A 25,000-nucleotide genomic window follows, 5' to 3' on the forward strand; every position below is an offset into this window, starting at 1 on the left:
GTGCAAGAATCCTATTTGAAGAAAATATCAGATTCTCATTACTGTAAAAATGAGTTTCTTTTTATATGCATAAAAAAGGAGTACAAATTTCTCCACAATTAAGGACCTATTTTAAGAACCGAAGTAGCCTAAAATGTTGTTAAGGTAATTCCTTAGTATTGCATTGCGCATCCCTACTGCGCACGATTTTCGCGTCATTAGCGCGCGCACATGAGCACGTGCGCATACAAAACGTAAGAGATTTTGCTCAAACTTAATCCGATAGCGAAATAAATGCTCCTTTTCTCTTAAACGAGCAAGGAGACCCCCAAATTTGTTTTCAGGTATTTGCTAAGAACAGTGTAATAAAGAACATATTTGAAGAAGAAAAAAAGTTTTATGGTAGAACATGAATTTTTTTTGGAAAACAGTTCCGTACTGGGTGTATTTTATCCAAGGCGAGGACTTCAAGCTAACCACGGAACTGTCCCAAAAAGTGCACTATTCCCACAACCAGGGAATCAAAGTCGGCGTAAATGAAGCATTACTGCTTATGTAAATAAAGAAGCTTTATTTTCAAAATAAAATTTTGTGTCTTTGAAGTAACCAAGACTTCATCCTGTATGAAGGTGATTGGAATTTTTAACGCGAAAACAATAAAAATACCCCATTTTAAGAGCCTGCTGACGCGTAAAGACGCATGGTGACCCAATTTTTTTATTGCATTTTTTTAATGTTCATATCATGAATGTTGATTATGCCAAGTTTCCAAAAATGTTTGATAGTAGAACATTTTCAAGGGAATTACCTTAACTACCATGTATATAAGAACCTGTTTACACAATAGGCTACTTTCCAAAAATGTAGGTTCTTAGTTGCGGGTTTTTACTGTATCATTCTTCCACTTTCTTGGCTTCGATCTCTTACTTTTAATGGATGAAGCCAGGCATTTTTTCACAAGCTTTAACAAATCAAAACCCTTCCAATGTTTTTTGAGAGCGGAGGGGTTGGCGCAGTGGTAAGATCTCTGCCTTCCAACGCTAAGGTCCCGGGTTCCATTCCCGGTTCTGCCGAGACTGGAATATTTGGCGACCTTCTTTCCCGCTAAAGGTCACTCAGCTTTCCATCCTTCCGAGGTCGGTGAAATGAGTACCAGCATGCATGGACTCCTTAGAAGCGGCTGCAATTCGCGCCTGTATATGCTTCCAGTCCGCTGGGGGTAAATTGATCATTGTAAAGCGCCCTTGAGACGTTAGTGATATGGGCGCTATATAAATGCACCACTTTACTTTACTTTTTTTTTCCACAAAAAGCTGTTTCGAGGAAGTTTAAGGTAAAATGAAATGCTAGGGTTGCAAAACTGAATCGCCGTTTCTTTCTCGGCTATTTGCTACTTATGTAGTGTGGAAATGCTATTCCTATGGGATAAAAATCTTGAATTTCCTTCAACTGTGGGCTCCTATGGAAAGAGAAGAAAAGTTGTCCGCGCTTGAGATAAAAACCTAACAGATGTATGTTCAGGCCAAAGCTTTTGCAGACGCCGCGCATCAGCTGTCCATGAAATACAAGGAGAAGAAATGGTACCAGGTCTAAGCAGAGGGCACGCGAGCAGTAGAGCTGGCCAAATCTCAGTGCTACATTCTGGAAAGCTTAAATTTTGGCTTTTCTTTTTTAAACTTGCTTGTGAAGAACTACAGAATAGTGTCATGAAATCAAAAACTGCGTTGAGGCGTTCAATAGTTTGTAGAAAAAAATAAAATGTAAATACTTTTGGTTTCAATATTATTAATTGCTAGAAGGTTTGACCTGAAAAGGTGTGACAATTCTAGGTCCTGTTCTGTACCTCCGTGTTGTCTAACGCTGTTATCATAGTTAAAGATGTGGCGTAGAGTTTTTTCAGTGAACAATTATTGTGTTCTGTTTCATTTCAGTTTCCCTCAATTTAGCTAAGTTTGATTGTAAATAGAGCATTGCGGTGCAACAACACCAGTCTTTTGGTGCCAAAGTAGGCCTTTCCTAAGAATACAGCTGTCAATGTTAGTAGTCCAGGGGAATTTTAAATTTCGCTCGTGCGTGTTTTTGCTTGAAACGTATTTGTTTTTGTAACGGATTTGCCCTTTCTCGCATACAACGAACAGGTCAATTTTTACAAACAGTTGCTGTCTGATATATTTGCCCGTGACGGATTGCCAGATTACTGCGTAAAACCTGGTATTATGGTATGAATCAGTTCACACCACCTAGGCAATTGATGGAGAATAACTGAATTACATTTATACAGTAAATCATTGGAGGCTTATCACATGCCTTAACATTGGCTCCATGTCACTATTTCACCAGTCCTGGGCTATCTTGGGATAAAAATGACTGATATAAAATTGGATTTAATGCCAGACATAGACAAGTTTCAAATTATTGAAGAAGGCATGAGAGGTGGAGTCAGCTACATAGCCAACAGATGTGCAAAAGCAAACAACAAAAAACATGAAAAATTATGATGAGCAGGCGCCCTCAAGGTATAACATGTACCTATACGCTAACAACCTGTATGGATGGGCTATATCGCAGAATCTCCCGACTGTTGGCTTCAAGTGGATGAGTGAGAAAAAGGTCAACAAACTGGATCTATCCAAATACACCGAGGATAGCAAAAAAGGATTAATATGAGTAGTTGATCCTGAGTATTCTCAAGAAACCGTAATAGTCATAACGACTACCCACTGGCTGCTGAAAAATTTTAATGTAGCAAAAAACATGCTATCAAATTATTGTGAAAATATAAGACCAAAATACAACATAACAATAGGTCAAGTTCAAAAACTGATCTCAACCTTAACTAAACAAAAACCAAAAATATTTCTTTACTGTCCAAATTTACAACAGTGATATCTTGATTTAGGATCAAAAATAAAAAAAAATTATCGAGTATTACAATTCAATCAGTCACCGTGGTGGTTAAAACAGTAATAATAATAATAAATAATAATTGAAACTTATATAGCGCATTTTTCAGGCCGAACATGATCAAATGCGCTTTACAATTTAATAAAATGAATAAAAATAAATGAAATTACAAGCAGTTATGATTAAAAAAATAAATTAATGTATAGATAATAATAATAATAATAATAATAATAATAATAATAATAATAATAATAATAATAATTACAAGGTAAACAATAAATATTTGACGAATTAAAATGTATAAGAATTACAAATTAAAAGCTTGTTTAAAAAGATGTGTTTTGAGCTGGCACTTAAAACTTGAAAGAGAGTCAAGACTAGATATTTTGCAGGGCAGATTGTTCCAAAGCTTCGGGGCTGTGTAACAAAAAGCTCTTCCTCCAAGTGTAGAGAGTATCTTGCCACTAGGAGTCTCAAGCATAATTCTTTCGCTAGATCTGAGTAAATATCTAGTTGGTGATTTCCGACTAATCAATTTACAGATATAGTCAGGTGCCATGCCGTGAATAGCTTTAAAGGTAAAGAGCAGAATTTTAAATTCAATGCGGTATTTAATTGGAAGCCAGTGAAGCTGATATAAGACTGGTGTGATATGACTGAACTTCGGTTCCTTGAAAATTAGTCTCGCAGCTGCATTCTGAACTCTTTCAATTTGTCTTGTGGAAGTCCGTAGAGTAAGCTGTTACAGTAATCTAATCGGCTCGACACAAACGCATGAATTAAGGTCTCGGTGGATTTACGCGATTAATGTTTTCTTATTCGCATGATGTTATGAAGATAATAGAATGATGTATTACAAATTTTGTTTACGTGGGAGTTCATCGACAGCTTGTCGTCAATAAAAACACCGAGATTTTTCACAACTGACGATCTCATTACATCAGAATCGCCCACGGTAATCGAAGAAATATTAACTTTAGTTAACTGTTGTCGGGTTCCTATGATAAGAAATTCCGTTTTTTCATCATTGAGAAGGATTTTGTCATGTTCCATCCACAAGCGTGTCCTTTATACAATTTTGCATGGCAAATGTAGCATCTTGTTGGCTAGACAACACGTCAGGCCTGAAGGAAAGATATGATTGTGAATCATCCGCATAGCAATGAGAGTTTGGAAGATGTCTTGCAATTACATGGAATAGTTTTGAAGAGTAGATGATGTATAATAGGAGACCTAGACAGGATCCTTGTGGAACACCCCAATAAACAGAGCAACTGTCAGAGAGATCACCGGGAATAGAAATACGTTGTCTTCTGGCCATCAAGTACGAGGTAAACCAATTCAATGGTGCTCCAGAAATTCCAAATGAAGGTTGAAGTCTACGCAGAAGTAAACTGTGATCGACTGCTGCGCTCAAGTCTAATAAGACAAGTAGAACAGCATGCTGAGAATTCATTTTCATCAGAATATCGTTAGTAACTTTCAAAAGTGCCGTTTCTGTACTATGGTTCTTTCTGTACGCAGATTGTAGCGAAGGGTAAAGATTGTGTTTTTTCATGTGATTGTCAATTTGAATAAACACAGCTTTTTCAGTTACTTTTGAAATGAAGGAAAGATTGCTTACAGGCCGGTAATTCTTGAAAAGAGTGTCAAGACCAGCCTTCTTAAGAGTTGGCAAAACTAAGGCTTCTCTCTATGCTGAGGAAAAATAACCACTATCAAGTGAAATCTTTATCATTTTAGTTATCACTGGTAGAAGTACATCGATACATTTGACTAACAGAGGTGTGGGTATCGGGTCAAGAGCAGACGATTTCTTAGCCAGATTCATAATAATGCTATGAGCTTCTTCTTCTGTGATTGCTTGGAAGCTGCTAAATGACGGACATTGTGGATCCATAATGATGGGAGCACAATCTTGACAATCTTCAGTTGTACACTCTTTGAATTTGGATCTTATATTACTGATCTTTTGGACGAAGAAGTTAGCGATCTCATTTGCAAGCATCGTTTTACTAAAATGAGGAGGAAGTGGAACCTCACAGTTTTGATTTAATAATTGTTTTGGGACCCTGAAGACCTTTCCTTGATCCGAACTGTTTTCTTGTATGAGGTTCTGATAAAAACCAAAGCGCGCCTTTTTCATCAAGTTTGTAGCGAAGTTTCTTGCAGATTTGTATGCAGTTAGGTCATGTATGGAGTTTGATAAACGCTATTTCTTTTCTGCTTTTCTTCGCATCCTCTTTGCGGCTAAAATCTGATCATTATACCACGGGATGCGTCGCCTTTGGGGAATGATTTTTCGCTGAATCGGAGCATGTTTGTCAAGAACAGATGTTAACGTTCTATTGTAACAATCTACAGGCTCATCCAACTCCCCAGGGGTGTCTTGACAGACTTCGGAAGCTGCTAGATCACTGCAGATAGAGTCCAAGTCAATTGATTTAACTTTCCTGTAAACTCTTTCCTTCAATATGATTTTCGGTTTAGTTGCTCTTAGCGTAGTTAATACGGATATATGATCTGAGAAAAGATGATCCGTGACAGGCTAGCCGCAGATGCCATATGGATTCTGATTGACGTGTGATAATTAAGTCAATTGTGTGCCCAAGTTCATGTGTTGGATGAGTAACGTGCTGACAAAGACCCATTGAATCTAACAGGTCTAATAATCTTGTTGCATCGGGATTAGTTGAGTCATCAACGTGAACGTTGAAATCGCCAGTAATAAGTAATGGTTCAGCTGAGAGAATCAAAGTTTCCAGGTAGTCTGCAAAATCAGCAAAAAAGGTGCTTGTTTTGACAGGGTGCGAAGGCGAATAGGGTGGGCGGTAAAGGATGACAAGTTGGACTTTAAACGTGCCAGATGAAACAATGAGCTCTAAATATTCAAATGAACGAAGTTCCTTTGCTGCCCCCGCGACGATTATTTCGCGAATGATCGATAAGCTTGAAGCCAGTGGGTGTAATTTCTGCCTTGTGAGCGTCGTCATTTTCACTGAGCCATGTTTCTGTGAGAGCAAATAAATCTGCTTTGCAGCTAGTGACATAGTCAACAAACTCGGCAGATTTGTATTTAATTGATCGAACGTTCATAGTACAAAGGTGAAGCGAAAGCTGGCTCAAAGTGGATATCTCAGGACATGTCGAGGTTGCAGATATATTTATGCAGTTGAGAGGGTTGTGGCCAAGTTGACGTTGACAATAAAGATGGTTCATATGGGCATACCTTTCATTGTTGATACACACCGGAATAGTCGTTGAACGCGAAGCATTGACAATCCTGGGTGTGTCGGTTCGGTTCGACGTAGCATTAAGATACCGGTGATCCAGGGATGTCAAGGACGGTCCTGGATTAGTTTCAATATTGAAGGCAGCGTCAGTGTTTGAATAATAGCGAAATTTCGAGTTCAAGTACTTTCGCTTACATCGGTAAGGATTGTAAACCTTCATAAAGTCGAAACCAAGATGGCAGACACTTCTGTTAACATTTGAAGTCGTCGAACACACCATGATATTTTGTAGTGTTCTGCCGTTAATAGTCTCATTTGATGTTGAGGTTGCTGACATACCATTTCGCAGAAAAAACAAACTGCTTTGACCAGCAAATAATGTGAAACACAGAACCAACAGCAACTTAAACACGGAGCTCAAGTTTACACGCCCATTTATACTGTTTAGGCCAACAGTATATAGATTTCAATACCCAGAAAAGAGCTAATGCAAGAAATTCATTTGAAAAAGACTTCTTCAAACTAACAAACAACTCAGTCTTTGGAAAAACATGGAAAACGTTAACATTAGGAAGCGAGTCGATGTTAGACTTATCACTGATGAAAAAAATTACTGAACTCGAAACCAACTTACGTTAGCAGTAAAATCTTCAATGGGTTAGTTTAACCGGCCTGCATATGTAGGAATGTGTATTCTTGATCTCAGTAAGAAACTAATGTACGATTTTAATTACAACTATATCAAACAAAAGTATTTTATAAAGCTCAGTTGTTATTCACAGACACTGACAGCTTGACATATAAGATCAAAGCTGAAAATGTATACCAAGACTTCTGGAATGATAAAGATAAATTCGACAAGAGCGATTATTGAGGAAACTCTCAGTATTTTCATAAAAGAAACAAAAAAGTCATTGGCAAATTCAAGGACGAAGCCTGTGGTCTCCCAATCAACGAATTTATAGGTGTAAGAAGCAAAATGTACTCTCACATAAAAGACAATGACAAAGGCTGTAAAACAGGCAAGGGAATCAAAAACAATGTAATGAAAAATAATATCAAAGATGAAGATTATAAAAACGTACTGTTTCATAACAAACAAAGATATCATCAAATGAAAACCAACCGAAGCAACAGTGATGAATTAGGAAGCGACGAGCTTAATAAAGTGTCACTATCCTGTTTCGATGACCGGTGGTGCATTCATGAGAATGGTGTAACAAGCTATGCTTACCGACATTATAAAATCCGAAAAGATGTGACGTCACGCCACAGCTGTGGTGGTCTTAGGACGAGTATGAATTAACCTTTCTTTGCTTTATAAAATATTAGTATTTATTAAAAACTCGATCATTGGATAATGCAATTCGAGAGTTTTGATTGGCTAAGCCATCATGGGTTATGAGCCATTATACCATGATCTACAAACACGGCAAGCATATACGCGATTTTTTGGGCCTTTTTATTTTTATTGTAGTCTAGTTTTCTATATTTGAGGGGCGTTTTTAATAAAACAATTATTCCACTCGCGCTTGTTGGATATGGGATGATCATAGCCAACGAGGCGCTACGCGCCTCGTTGGCTATCTATCATCTCATATCCAACAAACACGAGTGGAATAATTGTTAAATACCACACAACTGAATAGTACTTTTCGCGCGCGCTGATTGGCTAGCTCGGAGGTGATTAGCCAAGTACTATTCACCTCCGAGCAGCCGAAGAAAAACAAAATGGCTTTTGTCGATATATTGTCACTAATAAAGTTATTCTTTTGGCCGCTAGTTATTCAGCTTGTGTGGTATATACTAAAAATATTTTTTAAAAGGAAATGCAAAGACAGGCCTGCACGGACTCCCAATGTGGTTTTTGTGGTTGCGCCGCATTATGAAACCCTTGCTCTTACAAGCATGTCTTTTAGAGATTTACCTCTTTGGTAAGATATGATCGGAGGATTTTTAAAAATTGTTTTCAGCAGAGGCTGGTTTTCTATGAAATTCCAGTTTTCCATCACGATTTGTTTAACCTTCTTTACCGCAGGGTGGTATGTAGTGACAAAAGGCAATAGTATCTCTGCAGTTTTATGTTTTTGCGGTTTAAGAGCCGATTGCCTTGAGTCAAAGGTTCTATATTTTCCTTTGGATACCCGTGTGCTTCGAACGGTGATGATCGGTCTTCTGACCGGAATAGGCTTGTGGATTTTTGTAAGCGTGTGGAAAATAGGAATTCTAGGCGGGCTGGCGGTTTCAGAAAGCCATTTTTTAGTCATGTCATCGATGTGTTTTCCCCGATGCAGTTTCAGTCAATGATCTGGCTGATCATTATTTGTGTGGTGTTCACCATCGGGGCTTCGAGAGGTTTATAGTGCTCTCTGTTCTCGAGTTGCACTTCAGCGACTTTGCTGAAGTCCTTTCGCAGTAAGCCAAGTACTTTTTCCGTTGGATATTCACTTCTCTTACTTTCAAAACTTATATGAACATCTCAATCTTGTCACATACAACTTTACTTTTAGTTTAAAAAAAGATTTTGTGTCTTTAAAAGCTCATCTCGGGCTTATATCCAGAGAACTGAAAAACATTTCCGAAGTGACTGAAAGTTGTTGGTACGTGACGCTTCAACCACAAAGAAGAAAGGAAAGGAAACTAGAACTTGCCAGCGTTAATAGGTTTTAAAAACAAACACTGACACTGCTTAAACTGGTTCCAAGAAAGTCATAAAGTCAGTCTTACCAGTTCACTTCAGCTCTGAAGCTTTAAAGCTCTTCAACTAAAGGTAGACTCAACGCAGACTGAATACCTGCACATACAATGCAGGGGGTGTACGGATGATAATTAACAATTATTCCATAAGCGCGCGTTGGATATGAGATGGTAAATAGCCAACGAGGCGCGTAGCGCCGAGTTGGCTATAACCAGTCTCATATCCAACAAGCGCGAATGGAATAATTGTTTTATTAAATTCCTTCAACTCCAAAAATTTGGAAGTACGAAATACGAGCGGAAAAAGCGAGCAAATCCGAGCGAAATCGAAAAAAACTTGATGAGAATTGATGCGATGTTGTGTAATACCTTGTTGTCAGACAGACGCAGGCTCATCACAAAAACATTTCTTGCCTTTTCGCGTACTTCTAAACGTCGGAATTGATCCAAACTTTCCACAAAAAAGTTTTTTTTCTCCTTTTTGTCTTTATTCAAAGAGAAATTTGGCATTACGACGAAAACATTTTTAGTTTAGCAACGCTTAACGCAATCATTTACCATATAAGGTCAAACCAAGGTATATGAGCTGATAACCGAGATTGAGTGAACCAATCAGAGCACGCGAAATGCATTATCCGAGGTTGAGAATTTAATAATCTTTGATATTCAACTGGTGGACTTGGGCAAATAATGTCAACACCTGCAAACGGATCGAAAGACTTACTGGTATCCTTAGACCGCGGCTTACTCTGGCATGACATCACAAATTTAACTGGGAAAACTAGACAACCGAACAAATGACATAGCTTTGCCTGTCTGCCTACCTCCCAGAAAGGGAAATTGACATTTCAAATCCACAGTTCAGCTAGCGTGTACCAGCGTGATAACCAAAGGGTGAAGTGAAATGGGTGGGATGAACCAAGTATTTACTTTTCAGTAGCAATGCATGTAACCCTGCTTTGCAATTTATAAACCATTATGTCATCATCAACTTAGAACCCACATGCGCAATAACTCGTGATCTAATATATGGAGCAGTTTTAGTATGAAAATTAACATGCCAATTTCTTCTTTCTGTGTTCAAAACTTTTAATAAAGATGTCAATATTTTGTACAAACCACGTCCACTTTGCACAGAGAACGCGAACGTAACCGTGTCCGTTTTGCACAAAGAACGCTAACTTTGTACACAGAACGTCGAGATTGTACAACGAACAAACACGCTTGTTCGATTTGTACTTTTTCCGTGGGATATTCACTTCTCTTACTTTCAAAACTTATATGAACATCTCAATCTTGTCACATACAACTTTACTTTTGGTTAAAAAAAAAAATTGTTTCTTCAGCAGCTCATCTCGGGCTCATATCCAGACAATAGAAGAACATTTCCGAAGTGACTGAAAGTTGTTTGTGTACGTGACGCTTCGACCACAAAGAAGAAAGGAAAGGAAACTAGAACTTGCCAGCGTTAATAGGTTTTAAAACGAAACACTGACACTGCTTAAAGATGTTTCAAGAAAGTCATAAAGTCAGTCTTACCAGTTCACGTCAGCTCTGAACCTTTAAAGCTCTTCAACGAAAAGGTAGACTCAATGCAGACTGAATACCTGTACATACAACGCGGGGCGTGTACGGATGATAATCTTTGATATTCAACTGGTGGACTTGGGCAAATAATGTCAACACCTGCAAACGGATCGAAGGACTTACTGGTATCCTTAGACCGCCCCTTACTCTGGCATGAGATCACTAACTGGGAAAACTAGACAACCGAACAAACGACATAGCTTTGCATGTCTAACTACCTCCTAAAAAGGAAAACTGACATTTCAAATCCACAGTCCAGCTAGCGTGTACTAGCCTGATAACCAAAGCGTGAAGTGAAATAGGTGGAATGAACCAAATATTTACTTTTCAGTATCAATGCATGTAACCAAGCTTTGCAATTCATAAACCATTATGTCATCATCAACTTGGAACCGACATGGGCAACAACTCGTTGTCTAATATATGGAGCGGATTGGTATCAAAATGAACTTGCTAATTTCTTCTTTCTGTGTTCAAAATTTTGTACAAAGGATGTCAACATTTTGTACGAACCACGTCCACTTTGCACAGAGAACACGAACGTTTTGTACGAGCCATATCCGTTTTGCACAAAGATCGCTAACTTTGTACACACAACGTCGAGTTTGTACAACAAACAAACACGTTGGTTCGATTTGTACTTTTCCCTTGGCATATTCACTTCTCTTACTTTCAAAACTTATATGAACATCTCAATCTTGTCACATACAACTTTAATTATGGTTTAAAAAAAGATTTTGTTTCTTGAGTAGCTCATCTCGGGCTCATATCCAGACAATAGAGAAACATTTTCGAAGTGACTGAAAGTTGTTTGTGTACGTGAAGCTTCGACCAAAAAGAAGAAAGGAAAGGAAACTAGAACTTGCCAGCGTTAATAGGTTTTAAAACGAAACACTGACACTGCTTAAAAATGTTTCAAGAAAGTCATAAAGTCAGTCTTACCAGACAGTTCACTTCAGCTCTTAAGTTTAAAGCTCTTCAACTAAAGGCAGACTCAACGCAGACTGAATACCTGTACATACAACTCGGGGGGTGTACGGATGATAATCTTTGATATTCAACTGGTGGACTTGGGCAAATAATGTCAACACCTGCAAACAGATCAAAGGACTTACTGGTATCCTTAGACCGCGGCTTATTCTGGCATGAGATCACAAATTTAACTGGGAAAATTAGACAACCGAACAAACGACATAGCTTTGCCTGTCTGCCTACCTCCCAGAAAGGGAAATTGACAATTCAAATCCACAGTTCAGCTAGCGTGTACTAGCGTGATAACCAAAGTGTGAAGTGAAATGGATGGGATGAACCAAATATTTACTTTTCAGTATCAATGCATGTAGCCAAGTCTTGCAATTCATAAACTATTAACTAGTAATCTTCAGTTCGGAACCGACATGCCCAACAATTCCTGGTCTAACATAGGGAGCGGTTTGGGATAAAAGGTTAACTTGCCAATTTCTTCTTTCTGTTTTCGAAACTTTGTACAAAGAATGTCAACATTTTGTACGAACCACGTCCACTTTGCACAGAGAACACGAACGTTTGGTACGAGCCATGTCCGTTTTGCACAAAGAACGCTAACTTTGTACACACAACGTCGAGTTTGTACAACGAACAAACACGTTTGTTTGATTTGTACTTTTTCCGCTAAATATTCACTTCTCTTACTTTCAAAACTTATATGAATATCTCAATCTTGTCACATACAACTTTACTTTTGGTTTAAAAAAAGATTTTGTTTCTTCAGCAGCTCATCTCGGGCTCATATCCAGACAATAGAAAAACATTTTCGAAGTGACTGAAAGTTGTTTGTGTACGTGAAGCTTCGACCAAAAAGAAGAAAGGAAAGGAAACTAGAACTTGCCAGCGTTAATAGCGTTTAAAACGAAACACTGACACTGCTTAAAAAGGTTCCAAGAAAGTCATAAAGTCAGTCTTACCAGTTCACTTCAGCTCTGAACTTTTAAATCTCTTCAACTAAAGGCAGACTCAACGCAGACTGAATACCTGTACATACAATTCAGGGGGTGTACGGATGATAATCTTTGATATTCAACTGGTGGACTTGGGCAAATAATGTTAACACCTGCGAACAGATCGAAGGACTTACTGGTATCCTTAGACCGTGGCTTACTCTGGCATGACATAACAAATTTAATTGGGAAAACTAGACAACCGAACAAACGACATAGCTTTGCCTGTCTGCCTACTTCCCAAAAAGGGCAATTGACATTTTAATCCACAGTTTAGTAAACGTGTACTAGCGTGATAACAAAAGCGTGAAGTGAAATGGGTAGGATAAACCAAATATTTACTTTTCAGTATCAATGCATGTAACCAAGCTTTGCAATTCATAAACCATTATGTCATCATCAACTTAGAACCGAGATGCGCAAAACCTCGTGGTCTTATATATGGAGCGGTTTTGGTATGAAAATGAACTTGCCAATTTCTTCTTTCTTTGTTCAATACTTTGTACAAAGGATGTCAACATTTTGTACGAACCACGTCCACTTTATACAACGCGAACGTAACCGTGTCCGTTTTGCACAAAGCGCGCTAACTTTATACACACAACGTCGAGTTTGTACAACGAACAAACACGTTTGTTCGATTTGTACTTTATCTGTTGGATATTCACCTCTCTTACTTTTAAAACTTATATGAACATCTCAATCCTGTCACATACAACTTCACTTTAGGTTTAAAAAAGTTTTTTTTTCTTCAGCAGCTCATCTCGGGCTCATATCCAGACAACAGAAAAACATTTCCGAAGTTACTTTGTACAGAGAATGCGAACGTTTTGTACGAACCATGTCCGTTTTGCACAAAGAACGCTAACTTTGTATACACAACGCGGAATTTGTACAACGAAGAAACACGTTTGTTCGAATTGCGATCTGAAGGCGAAAGGAACCCACGAAGACTCGAACATTCATTCATTGCCTAGCGGAGAGGATTGTTGAAAACCATGTTGTGTATCGTGGGCGTAAAAATAAAGACGGCGACTGTAAATTGTTGTGAAGAAGGATGCTTGAAAGAGCATATTGCCGGGTCTGTTAGCGAAGTTTTGAGTGTGCTCCGTACTGGTACCTTGCGAGATGATGAGGTCGACTACCTCTATTTCAAAATTGACAGGATAGAGCACATTTTGGCTCTGAGTTTACAGGTTACAGATATTGAATTCAGAGTGTTTCAGTGTGTACGGAATGCTAAGGAACCGACCACTCAAATTTTCGTGGAAAATGGATTGCCTTCATTTTTTCTACACAAGTCAAGCAACATATGCAATGAACGAAAATGGCCTTTTTTTCGATAGATTCGCTTTTAAAATTCTTTTTGAAGAATTTGTTTTTTAGGCACCCCGAAAACAACACAAACCGGAAATTGAAACCCCAAAAATTGGGGGTTACGTTATGCTTGCTCAAACTTCGCACATTCGATGAAACAACCTAATTCGTTTAGAATTACTGCATAATTCTTTCTTCTTTCCACACAACTAAAAAGTATCTGCTTATCTTAAACGCAAGCAAAGTTATGGCGTTTTAACCTGATCCTCTCAAAGACGTCTTTGCCATCTTTGCTAACATAGCCTCCAAACAAACAGATCGTTTTCAAAAGTGGGACTTCTTCATGAATGATGACTGTTATCAGCGTAATGTACTAAGCCTAAGCTATAATTATCTGTATTAAAAGTTGTGGGCACTTGTAACGTTCTTAGCTCCAAACCGTGAAGGAAACTGACGAACCACTTCAATCAAGCTCTTACGAGGTTTATTTTAACAACCCGCTCTCAAGTGCGTGGTTTTGCTAGTCACGTGACCTAAGTACAATAGCACAGGGAGACCACTACAGCACTCATAATTTTGTTGCGCAAAAAATTCGATAAAGTAGCGGAAGATTCAACATTTTGTGTGGAAATGACCAATCTCATCCGTTGACTGTGTTCCCTTGGACAGTGAAAACTCACAAATACAGTCTTTGGACTCTCGAGAATCGTATAAGCGTAATTTATTCGAACTGAAATTAATACAACAACGAATTTACAAAGTAAAAGATTTATCAGGTCAATTGAAAGAAAACAAACGAAACAAATAACTATGCTAATCAACAAAATCAAAGAATAGATATTATATTCGAATGGCCCACGGGGTCAATGTAATCTCACGCGCAACCTATTGTATAATCTCTCTGATAGAATTCTAACAGAAACAACTTAGATCACAGACTTATAAACGAGCAATAAACCCAAGATGAATTAACTTACTTCGTGGCGAGATTCCAAAGTAAACCTTGACATAACAGACAGACGGGATAGCCATAAACAGTTGCTTTCTTAAGATCACCATTTCTGAACCAATTCCAACTCTTAGGGTCTCTAAATACTGTTGCCTCTTTTCTTTAAAGTTTCTCTTTCTGTTGTTGATTACAGTGTCCTTATCTAAACAAGTACCGATGACATTTTCAGCAATTATTATTATTATTATTATTATTATTATTATTATTATTATTATTACTTCCTGATAAGTGTTTGCTAATAATTGAGTTGGGCCGGGTCCAAACAATGGTCCTTCGGCACCACTGGGTTACACAAAGTCAAACTGGCAGCTACAATAATTATTGCTGTCCAGAATTACTTTACTTGTTCTGCTAGAGAAGTAAATGTACCCCAAATGTGTTAGCTTAACTCTAGGAGGATCATGATCTTACAGAAGAACTTATAATATTGACAATAATAAATTGTCATCATGACCCGAAACAATAAATTCATTACACATCAATGAGAAAGCCATAACTCAAGTTATTTATCTATGCATCCAATGATGTCTCTGCAGGTGATAAGCTCTGACATGAGCTTAGAGAAAATGAAGAAGGCAGCTTCAGAAATCAAGTTACTGCAGCCAATTCAAGAGGCCGTTTTCTCATTTTTTAAGGCAGAGATATGGGAAGAAACTGCAGATGAATTTGGGCATGAAGTATTATCAGAGAAGCTGCTACGGTTTGCGGTGAGTTGAGGTGATTCTGCATGGTGTGCAGTGTGCACTATATGCACTATAATCAATGTCTTAATAGAACCCATTGGGAACTCAGAGAAATCCAAGCCCCAGATGCACAGCACACCCAATGTATCAATGTTACAATCATGTACTATTGCTATTATAACATTTGGAAAAATGTCACACATGTTTGTAATCATATGATACTGTTATTAATGTTTAACACTGACATTTTGTCTTTCCTCCAGGTGAAAGATTTTGAGCAGTCACACCATTTTCAGACTTACCTGGAAAGACTTAAGAAGCAGAAAGATACAGATGAGATTCAGGAAGTGGATGGTGTGCCTGACGGAAGATACGGTGCAAAGGGGATAATTATCTTTTCCTCAGATTTGAACGGAGTGCAACAGGTTGCAATAGCAAAGTTGCCCAATTTCCGCGGAGCATTTTTAGCAGTTGGTGATACATATGATGACTGTGACGGAAATAACTTTAAACATTCATCAATATGAAACTGCAAGATTACACGTTTTAGATGCTTTTAATGCAATGTAATGTAATTTGTTCGCTACAAAATAAACAAATTTACAAAATTAATGAGAATTGAATAATATTAGTATAAAGAGAAAAGGTCAAACTAGGAGAGGACAGACTAGAAGAGAATTGCCCAAATTGATTCATCTGTTTAAAACGCTTACCCTCGTCAAACACCAGGCTATAATAACAATTGTTCATTTATCTTTGCCTGAATGCAGCAAAGCGTAATGAAACAAAAGATAAATGGTTTCTTGAATTCCCAAGCGCAGGTGCGTTTGTCGGCAGTGTGTTTTAAGTGCCGGCATGAGACTATGACAAGAAAGTGTGATATGCAAAGTAGCAAGTATATATTCGCTGAACAGTAAACAAGTTTCATTGTGGATTTTTACAAGCGGACAGTTAAATTTTGTTCTTTTTTATATTTTGATTGAAATCCTGTAATCCTTTTCCTCGTAACGATTTTAGTTGTTTTTTCCTAGTAATTGACAGTTATTATAAGTGGTTTTGTTTATTCAATTTACTTTGGCCGCATCAAACGTATACAGTTAGTTTGATTTTTTGGTGTCTAAACAGTGTAAACATTTGTTTTTTGTTTTGTGATTAGTTGGTTTGTTCAATAAATGGGCTAAGAATTGTCTGCTTATCCCGCACCGCATTTCTGCTGTCAGTTTTTTGGGTGCGGGGAATTCAAGAACTATAATTTGTTATAAGATTTGTTTTTACTTACCTACATTTTTTTAAAATGTTACTTCCAACTTCAAAACACTGCAGGCAATTCGTAGTGTTTGCAGATTTTATAAGGCCTGTAAAAATCCAATACTAACCTTGCATGATTATGGGGTTGAGGGGTTTGTGGTTTTAAAAGTTGTCTTCACTACAGAATACAGGGCCACTTATTTCCATATCATTGAATAACAAAAGCTGCTATTGTTGTGCATCTCCTTCTACAAATTAAAGCTTCTAATTTGCATGTGCTGGCCCTGCGTGGCCCTGCATTCTGTGGTTCGTGCTCCTAAAAGTTAACTGATGAAACATCTCATAGGTGTTTTAAATGGAAATGTGATCCTGTCTTTTTCTTTGTAGTGCTTTAAACATGATTAGTGTTATATCCCGGCTAAATTTCACTAAGACGACATCATTCAACCTTGTACTATTTGTAAATATTGACAATGTAAAGACGGTAAAAGAAAGGATGATGGAAGGAGGGGCAGTGGACACACAGACAGCACATTTTTATGTGACGAATGTTCATCGAGGACGAGAGAGAACAGGTATTTATAAAGTATTTGTACAGCTTTGCACATCGCTAACACGTTTCATTTGCCTATGCTGAACTGTTTCTTGTAATTTATTTTTTAAAGTTACAAATACATTAAAATTAAAATGGCAGACTGGCCAAGAGCGAATAGTGTGGTTTGGGGTCACGGTTGCAAAGCATTACTGCAAATGAATTAGCCAATCACTGATCGTGCTTTATTGAGATTCCCTCGACAGTCGATTCCCTCTCGAACAAGACGCTCCATGAGCGTACACTGAGTTGCCTGTGGTACGTGTTACTCAGACGGGACTGACTTAGATGGAATTGAACTGTAGCGTTCCAGGCGATTTTTTTCAAGTCGGGGGTCATTAAGACCATTTAAGGGGTCATCCAGAAGTCGTGCCAGCAGAGGCCCTTTGGCACACATGTTCCATGTAGACATCGTATAGTACTGTGTTTATTTACTGGGTCACTTACATGTATAACTAGGGTCGTGTTTTGCCTTTATACTAATCTGCTAATGAGTAATTGGCCAACTTTCAGGTGGCGCTGTTTGCACTCTTGAAATACTTGTAAATCATATTTAAGGAATTTGGCAATTTTATTACAATATAAATTATTCTTCTTATTGTAATACATATTACTTAGGTTACGTGTCGATTGCTGTAACATGATCATTACTCATGTTTAGGCTGTTCTTACCCTTCTCAGTTTGGTGTCTGTGTGAGCAGGGGGCCATGCAGTTATCTCTCTTTATTACTACAGTAAATTGTAATCTGTTTAGTTTGCAATGGTCCGGTTATGTTTAATGTACTTCTGCTTTATCATGCAAGTTTCATTATTATGCTTCTTTTGCTAAGGTGACTACATGAGCAGGGGCCATGTAGTGAAATTTGTTTCTTCTTTTGTACCTTAACCTTCTTCTTGTGTTGGCAAGGGTTTTTGCTCTGGCCTCGAGTGGGGGGCCCTTTACCGCGTTCCTCGCTTAGGGCTGTGGCGTGTGTCCCCTCACCTTTGCTGGGATCATGTCTTCTATATTTAAGTATTTCCTAGGTTACCATGCTGAATGCTGAATGCTGAATGCTGGAAGAATACCGCCTCTTGAATCGCTGGTAAGACAACTACAACATTTACAACATAGATGGGAAATGCTAGCATTAAGAGCAGTTTCATGCACCTCAGTACGCCCCATTAGGACTTTGCTTCTAGTGCAAGAGTGGGTCGTCCAGCATATGAAATATCAATATCTCAGGTGGAAATTTGATGAAACATAATGAGATTTATTAGGCCCCAGATATCAAGAATGCTATTTAACTTTATCCCACCCACTTCACTTCACGCTTTTGTTATCACCCTAGTACACGCTAGCTGAACTGTGGATTTGAATTGTCAATTTCCCTTTTTGGGAGGTAGGCAGACAGGCAAAGCTATGTCGTTTGTTCGGTTGTCTAGTTTTTCCAGTTAAATTTGTGATCTCATGCCAGAGTAAGGGGCGGTCTAAGGATACCAGTAAGTCCTTCGATCCGTTTGCAGGTGTTGATATTATTTTTCCAAGTCCACCAGTTGAATATCAAAGATTATCATCCGTACACCCCTGCGTTGTATGTACAGGTATTCAGTCTGCGTTGAGTCTGCCTTTAGTTGAAGAGCTTTAAGCTTCAGAGCTAAAGTGAACTGAGTGGTAAGACTGACTTCATGACTTTCTTAAAACATTTTTAAGCAGTGTCAGTGTTTCGTTTTAAAACCTATTAACGCTGGCAATTTCTAGTTTCCTTTCCTTTCTTCTTTGTGGTCGAAGCGTCACGTACACAAACAACTTTCAGTCACTTCGGAAATGTTTTTCTATTGTCTGGATATGAGCCCGAGATGAGCTACTGAAGAAACAAAATCTTTTTTTTAACCAAAAGTAAAGTTGTATGTGACAAGATTGAGATGTTCATATAAGTTTTGAAAGTAAGAGAAGTGAATATTCAGCTGAAAAGGTACAAATCGAACAAACGTGTTTGTTCGTTGTACAAACTCGATCTTGTGTGTACAAAGATAGCGTTCTTTGTGCAAAACGGACATGGCTCGTACAAAACGTTTGTGTTCTCTGTGCAAAGTGGACGTGGTTCGTACAAAATGTTGACATCCTTTGTACAACATTTTGAACACAGAAAGAAGAAATTGGCAAGTTCATTTTGATACCAATCCGCTCCATATATTAGACCACGAGTTGTTGCCCATGTCGGTTCCAAGTTGATGATGACATAATGGTTTATGAATTGCAAAGCTTGGTTACATGCATGGATACTGAAAAGTAAATATTTGGTTCATCCCACCCATTTCACTTCACGCCTTGGTTATCACGCTGGTACACGCTAGCTGAACTGTGGATTTGAATTGTCAATTTCCCTTTCTGGGAGGTAGGCAGACAAACAAAGCTATGTCGTTTGTTCGGTTGTCTAGTTTTCCCAGTTAAATTTGTGATGTCATGCCAGAGTAAGCCGCGGTCTAAGGATACCAGTAAGTCCTTCGATCCGTTTGCAGGTGTTGACATTATTTTCCCAAGTTCACCAGTTGAATATTAACGATTATCATCCGTACACCCCCCGAGTTGTATGTACAGGTATTCAGTCTGCGTTGAGTGTACCTTTAGTTGAAGAGCTTTAAAACTTCAGAGCAGAAGTGAAGTGAACTGACTGGTAAGACTGACTTTATGACCTTCTTTAAACATTTTTAAGCAGTGTCAGTGTTTCGTTTTAAAACCTATTAACGCTGGCAATTTCTACTTTCTTTTCCTTTCTTCTTTGTGGTCGAAGTACACAAAACAACTTCACGTACACAAGGTCACGTACACAAACAACTTTCAGTAACTTTGGAAATGTTTTTCTATTGTCTGAATATAAGCCCGAGATGAGCTGCTAACAAACAATTTTTTTTTTAAACCGAAAGTAAAGTTGTATGTGACAAGATTGAGATGTTCATATAAGTTTTGAAAGTAAGAGAAGTGAATATGCAACAGAAAAAGTACAAATCAAACAAACGTGTTTGTTCGTTGTATAAACTCGACGTTGTGTGTACAAAGTTAGCGATCTTTGTGCAAAACGGACATGGCTCGTACAAAACGTTTGTGTTCTCTGTGCAAAGTGGACGTGGTTCGTACAAAATGTTGACATCCTTTGTACAACATTTTGAAGACAGAAAGAAGAAATTGGCAAGTTCATTTTGATACCAATCTGCTCCATATATTAGACCACGAGTTGTTGCCCATGTCGGTTCCAAGTTGATGATGACATAATGGTTTATGAATTGCAAAGCTTGGTTACGTGCACTGAAACTGAAAAGTAAATATTTGGTTCATCCCACCCATTTCACTTCACGCTTTGGTTATCACGCTAGTACACGCTAGCTGAACTGTGGATTTGAATTGTCAATTTCCCTTTCTGGGAGGTAGGCAGACAGGCAAAGCTATGTCGTTTGTTCGGTTGTCTAGTTTTCCCAGTTAAATTTGTGATGTCATGCCAGAGTAAGCCGCGGTCTAAGGATACCAGTAAGTCCTTCGATCCGTTTGCAGGTGTTGACATTATTTTCCCAAGTCCACCAGTTGAATATCAAAGATTATCATCCGTACACTCCCCGCGTTGTATGTACAGGTATTCAGTCTGCGTTGAGTCTACATTTAGTTGAAGAGCTTTAAAGGTTTAGAGCTGAAGTGAACTGGTAAGACTGACTTTATTACTTTCTTGGAACCTTTTTAAGCAGTGTCAGTGTTTGTCCTTTGTGGTCGAAGCGTCACGTACACAATCAACTTTCAGTCACTTTGGAAATGTTTTTCTGTTGTCTGGATATTAGCCCGAGATGAGCTGCTAAGAAAAAAAACCTTTTTTAAACCTAAAGTAAAGTTGTATGAAACAAGATTGAGATGTTCATATAAGTTTTGAAAGTAAGAGAAGTGAACATCCAACAGAAAAAGTACAAATCAAACAAACGTGTTTGTTCGTTGTACAAACTCGACGTTGTGTGTACAAAGTTAGCGTTCTTTGTCCAAAAGGGACATGGCTCGTACAAAACGTTCGTGTTCTCTGTGCAAAGTGGACGTGGTTCGTACAAAATGTTGACATTCTTTGTACAAAGTTTTGAACACAAAAGAAATTGGCGACGTAATTTTCGTACCAAATCCGCTCCATATATTAGATGACGAGTTATTGCACATGTGGGTTCTAAGTTGATAATGACATAATGGTTTATGAATTGCAAAGTTTGGTTACATTCATTGACAGTGAAAAGTAAATATTTGGTTTATCCCACCCATTTCACTTCACGCTTTTGTTATCACGCTAGTACACGTTAACTGAACTGTGTATTTGAAATGTCAATTTCCCTTTTTGGGAGGTAGGCAGACAGGCAAAGCTATGTCATTTGTTCGGTTGTCTAGTTTTCCCAGTTAAATTTGTGATCTCATGCCAGAGTAAGCCGCGGTCTAAGGATACCAGTAAGTCCTTCGATCCGTTTGCAGGTGTTGACATTATTTTCCCAAGTCCACCAGTAGAATATCAAAGATTATCATCCGTAAACCCCCCCCCCCCCCCGCGTTGTATGTAAAGGTATTCATTCTGCGTTGAGTCTACCTTTAGTTGAAGAGCTTTAAAGCTTCAGAGCTGAAGTGAACTGAGTGGTAAGACTGACTTTATGACTTTCTTGGAACCTTTTTAAGCAGTGTCAGTGTTTGTTTTTAAAACCTATTAACGCTGGCAAGTTCTAGTTTCCTTTCCTTTCTTCTTTGTGGTTGAAGCGTCACGTACACAAACAACTTTCAGTCTCTTCGGAAATGTTTTTCTGTTCTCTGGATATAAGCCAGAGATGAGCTGCTGAAGAAACAAAATCTTTTTTTAAACCAAAAGTAAAGTTGTATGTGACAAGATTGAGATATTCATATAAGTTTTGAAAGTAAGAGAAGTGAATATCCAACGGAAAAATGTACTTGGCAAAGTCGCTGAAGTGCAACTCGAGAACAGAGAGCACTATAAACCTCTCGAAGCACCGATGGTGAACACCACACAAATAATGATCAGCCAGATCATTGACTGAAACTGCATCGGGGAAAACACATCGATGACATGACTAAAAAATGGCTTTCTCAAACCGCCAGCCCGCCTAGAATTCCTATTTTCCACACGCTCACAAAAATCCACAAGCCTATTCCGGTCAGAAGGCCGATCATCACCGTTCGAAGCACGCTGCTATCCAAAGAAAAATACAGAAGGTTCCCTGTCAGTGGTCACCTTTGACTCAAGGCAATCGGCTCTTAAACCGCAAAAACATAAAACTGCAGAGATACTATTGTCTTTTGTCACTACAGACCATCCTGCGGTAAAGAAACTGGAGTTTCATAGAAAACCAGCCTCTACTGGAAACAATTTTTAAAAATCCTCCGAGCATATCTTACCAAAGAGGTAAATCTCTAAAAGACATGCTTGTAAGAGCAAGGCTTTCATAATGCGGCGCAACCACAAAAGCCACATTGGGAGTCCGTGCAGGCCTGTCTTTGCATTTCCTTTTAAAGAATATTTTTAGTATATACCACACAAGCTGAATAACTAGCGGCCAAAAGAATAACTTTATTAGTGACAATATATCGACAAAAGCCATTTTGTTTTTCTTCGGCTGCTCGGAGGTGAATAGTACTTGGCTAATCACCTCCGAGCTAGCCAATCAGCGCGCGCGAAAAGTACTATTCATTTGTGTGATATTTAACAATTATTCCACTCGCGTTTGTTGGCGAGTTGTAGCGCCGAGTTGGCTATAATCATCTCATATCCAACAAGCGCGAGTGAAATAACTGTTTTATTAAAAACGCCCCCCAAATATAGAAAACTAGACTACAATAAAAATCAAAATGCCCAAAAAATCGCGTATATGCTTGCCGTGTTTGTAGATCATGGTATAATGGCTCATAACCCATGATGGCTTAGCCAATCAAAACTCTCGAATTGCATTATCCAATGATCCAATTTTTAATAAATACTAATATTTTATAAAGCAAAGAAAGGTTAATTCATACTCGTCCTAAGACCACCACAGCTGTGGCGTGACGTCACATCTTTTCGGATTTTATAATGTCGGTAAGCATAGCTTGTTACATCATTCCCATGAATGCACCACCTGTCATCGAAACAGGATAATGACACTTTATTAAGCTCGTCGCTTCCTAATTCATGATTGTTGCTTCGGTTGGTTTTCAATTGATGATATATTTGTTTGTTATGAAACAGTACGTTTTTATAATCTTCATCTTTGATATTATTTTTCATTACATTGTTTTTGATTCCCTTGCCTGTTTTACAGCCTTTGTCATTGTCTTATATGTGAGAGTACATTTTGCTTCTTAAACCTATAAATTCGTTGATTGGGAGACCACAGGCTTCGTCCTTGAATTTGCCAATGACCTTTTCGTTTCTTTTATCAAAATACTGAGAGTTTCCTCGATAATCGCTCTTGTCGAATTTATCTTTATCTTCCCAAAAGTCTTGGTATACATTTTGAGCTTTGATCTTACATGTCAAGCTGTCAGTGTCTGAATAACGACTGAGCTTTATAAAATACTTTTGTTTGATATAGTTGTAATTAAAATCGCACATTAGTTTCTTACTGAGATCAAGAATACACATTCCTACATATGCAGGCCGCTTAGGGGTAAGTGTTTCTTTAATTTCATGCACAGCTACCAGATTTTCATTGAAGATTTTACTGCTAACGTAAGTTGGTTGCGAGTTCAGTAATTTTTTTTTTCATCAGTGATAAGTCTAACATCGACTCGCTTCCTAATGTTAACGTTTTCCATGTTTTTCCAAAGACTAAGTTGTTTATTAGTTTGAAGAAGTCTTTTTCAAATGAATTTCTTGCATTAGTTCTTTTCTGGGTATTGAAATCTATATACTGTTTTAATCACCACGGTGACTGATTCAATTGTAATACTCGATAATCTTTTTTTATTTTTTATCCTAAATCAAAATATCACTGTTGTAAATTTGGACAGTAAAGAAATATTTTTGGTTTTTGTTTAATTAACGTTGAGATCATTTTTTGAACTTGACCTATTGTTATGTTGTATTTTTGTCTTATATTTTCACAATAATTTGATAGCATGTTTTTTGCTACATTAAATTTTTCAGCAGCCAGTGGGTAGTCGTTATGACTATTATGTAATTCTTGAGAATACTCAGGATCAACTACTCATATTAATCCTTTTTTGCTATCCTCGGTGTATTTGGATAGATCCAGTTTGCTGACCTTTTTCTCACTCATCCACTTGAAGCCAACAGTTGGGAGATTCTGCGATATAGCCCATCCATACAGGTTTTTAGCGTATAGGTACATGTTATACCTTAAGGGCGCCTGCTCATCATAATTTTTCATGTTTTTTGTTTGGTTTTGCACATCTGTTGGCTATGTAGCTGATTCCACCTCGCATGCCTTCCTCAATAATTTGAAACTTGTCTATGTCTGGCATTAGTTGCAATTTTATATCAGTCATTTTTATCCCAAGATGGATCCAATGTTAAGGCATGTGATAAGCCTCCAATGATTTACTGTATAAATAAAATTCAATTATTCTCCATCAATTGCCTAGGTGGTGTGAACTGATTCATACCATAATACCAGGTTTTACGCAGTAATCTGGCAATCAGTCACGGGCAAATATATCAGACAGCAACTGTTTGTAAAAATTGACCTGTTCGTTGTATGCGAGAAAGGGCAAAGAAGTTTCAAGCAAAAACACGCACGAGCGAAATTTAAAATTCCCCTGAACTACTAACATTGAA

General features: G+C 38.0%; 3 protein-coding genes across 23 annotated transcripts in view; 2 read left to right on the forward strand and 1 right to left on the reverse strand.

Moving 5' to 3' along the window:
• LOC137976340 (galactose/N-acetylgalactosamine-binding lectin CEL-III-like) overlaps positions 1–12,465 on the reverse strand; it is a 17,344-nt gene extending 4,879 nt beyond the window's left edge. The window contains exons 1-3 of one of the 6 annotated variants that reach the window (XM_068823664.1): positions 12,344–12,465; positions 11,343–11,491; positions 10,421–10,499 (exon numbers count right to left, since the gene is read on the reverse strand). The gene's annotated coding sequence lies outside the window, so the exon portion shown is untranslated. Of the gene's footprint in view, positions 1–8,843; positions 9,233–10,352; positions 10,500–11,342; positions 11,492–12,343 lie in introns of those variants that run through there. The other 5 variants (XM_068823662.1, XM_068823666.1, XM_068823663.1 and 2 more) reach the window with 5 other exon arrangements.
• The window catches only part of LOC137976335 (galactose/N-acetylgalactosamine-binding lectin CEL-III-like), a 58,225-nt gene that overhangs the window by 26,324 nt on the left and 6,901 nt on the right, over positions 1–25,000 (forward strand). The window contains exons 1-4 of one of the 16 annotated variants that reach the window (XM_068823636.1): positions 18,723–18,876; positions 19,725–19,879; positions 20,752–20,897; positions 24,453–24,548. The gene's annotated coding sequence lies outside the window, so the exon portion shown is untranslated. The other 15 variants (XM_068823646.1, XM_068823638.1, XM_068823653.1 and 12 more) reach the window with 15 other exon arrangements.
• Positions 12,748–16,568, forward strand: LOC137976404 (uncharacterized). Its single transcript, XM_068823747.1, has 3 exons — positions 12,748–12,831; positions 15,239–15,409; positions 15,649–16,568. Exons 2-3 carry the CDS (start codon positions 15,254–15,256, stop codon positions 15,910–15,912), a joined length of 420 nt encoding a protein of 139 aa, XP_068679848.1. The 5' UTR covers positions 12,748–12,831; positions 15,239–15,253; the 3' UTR covers positions 15,913–16,568.

Source organism: Montipora foliosa, chromosome 11 (genome assembly GCF_036669935.1).
Source record: "Montipora foliosa isolate CH-2021 chromosome 11, ASM3666993v2, whole genome shotgun sequence".
Lineage (NCBI taxonomy): Eukaryota > Metazoa > Cnidaria > Anthozoa > Scleractinia > Acroporidae > Montipora > Montipora foliosa.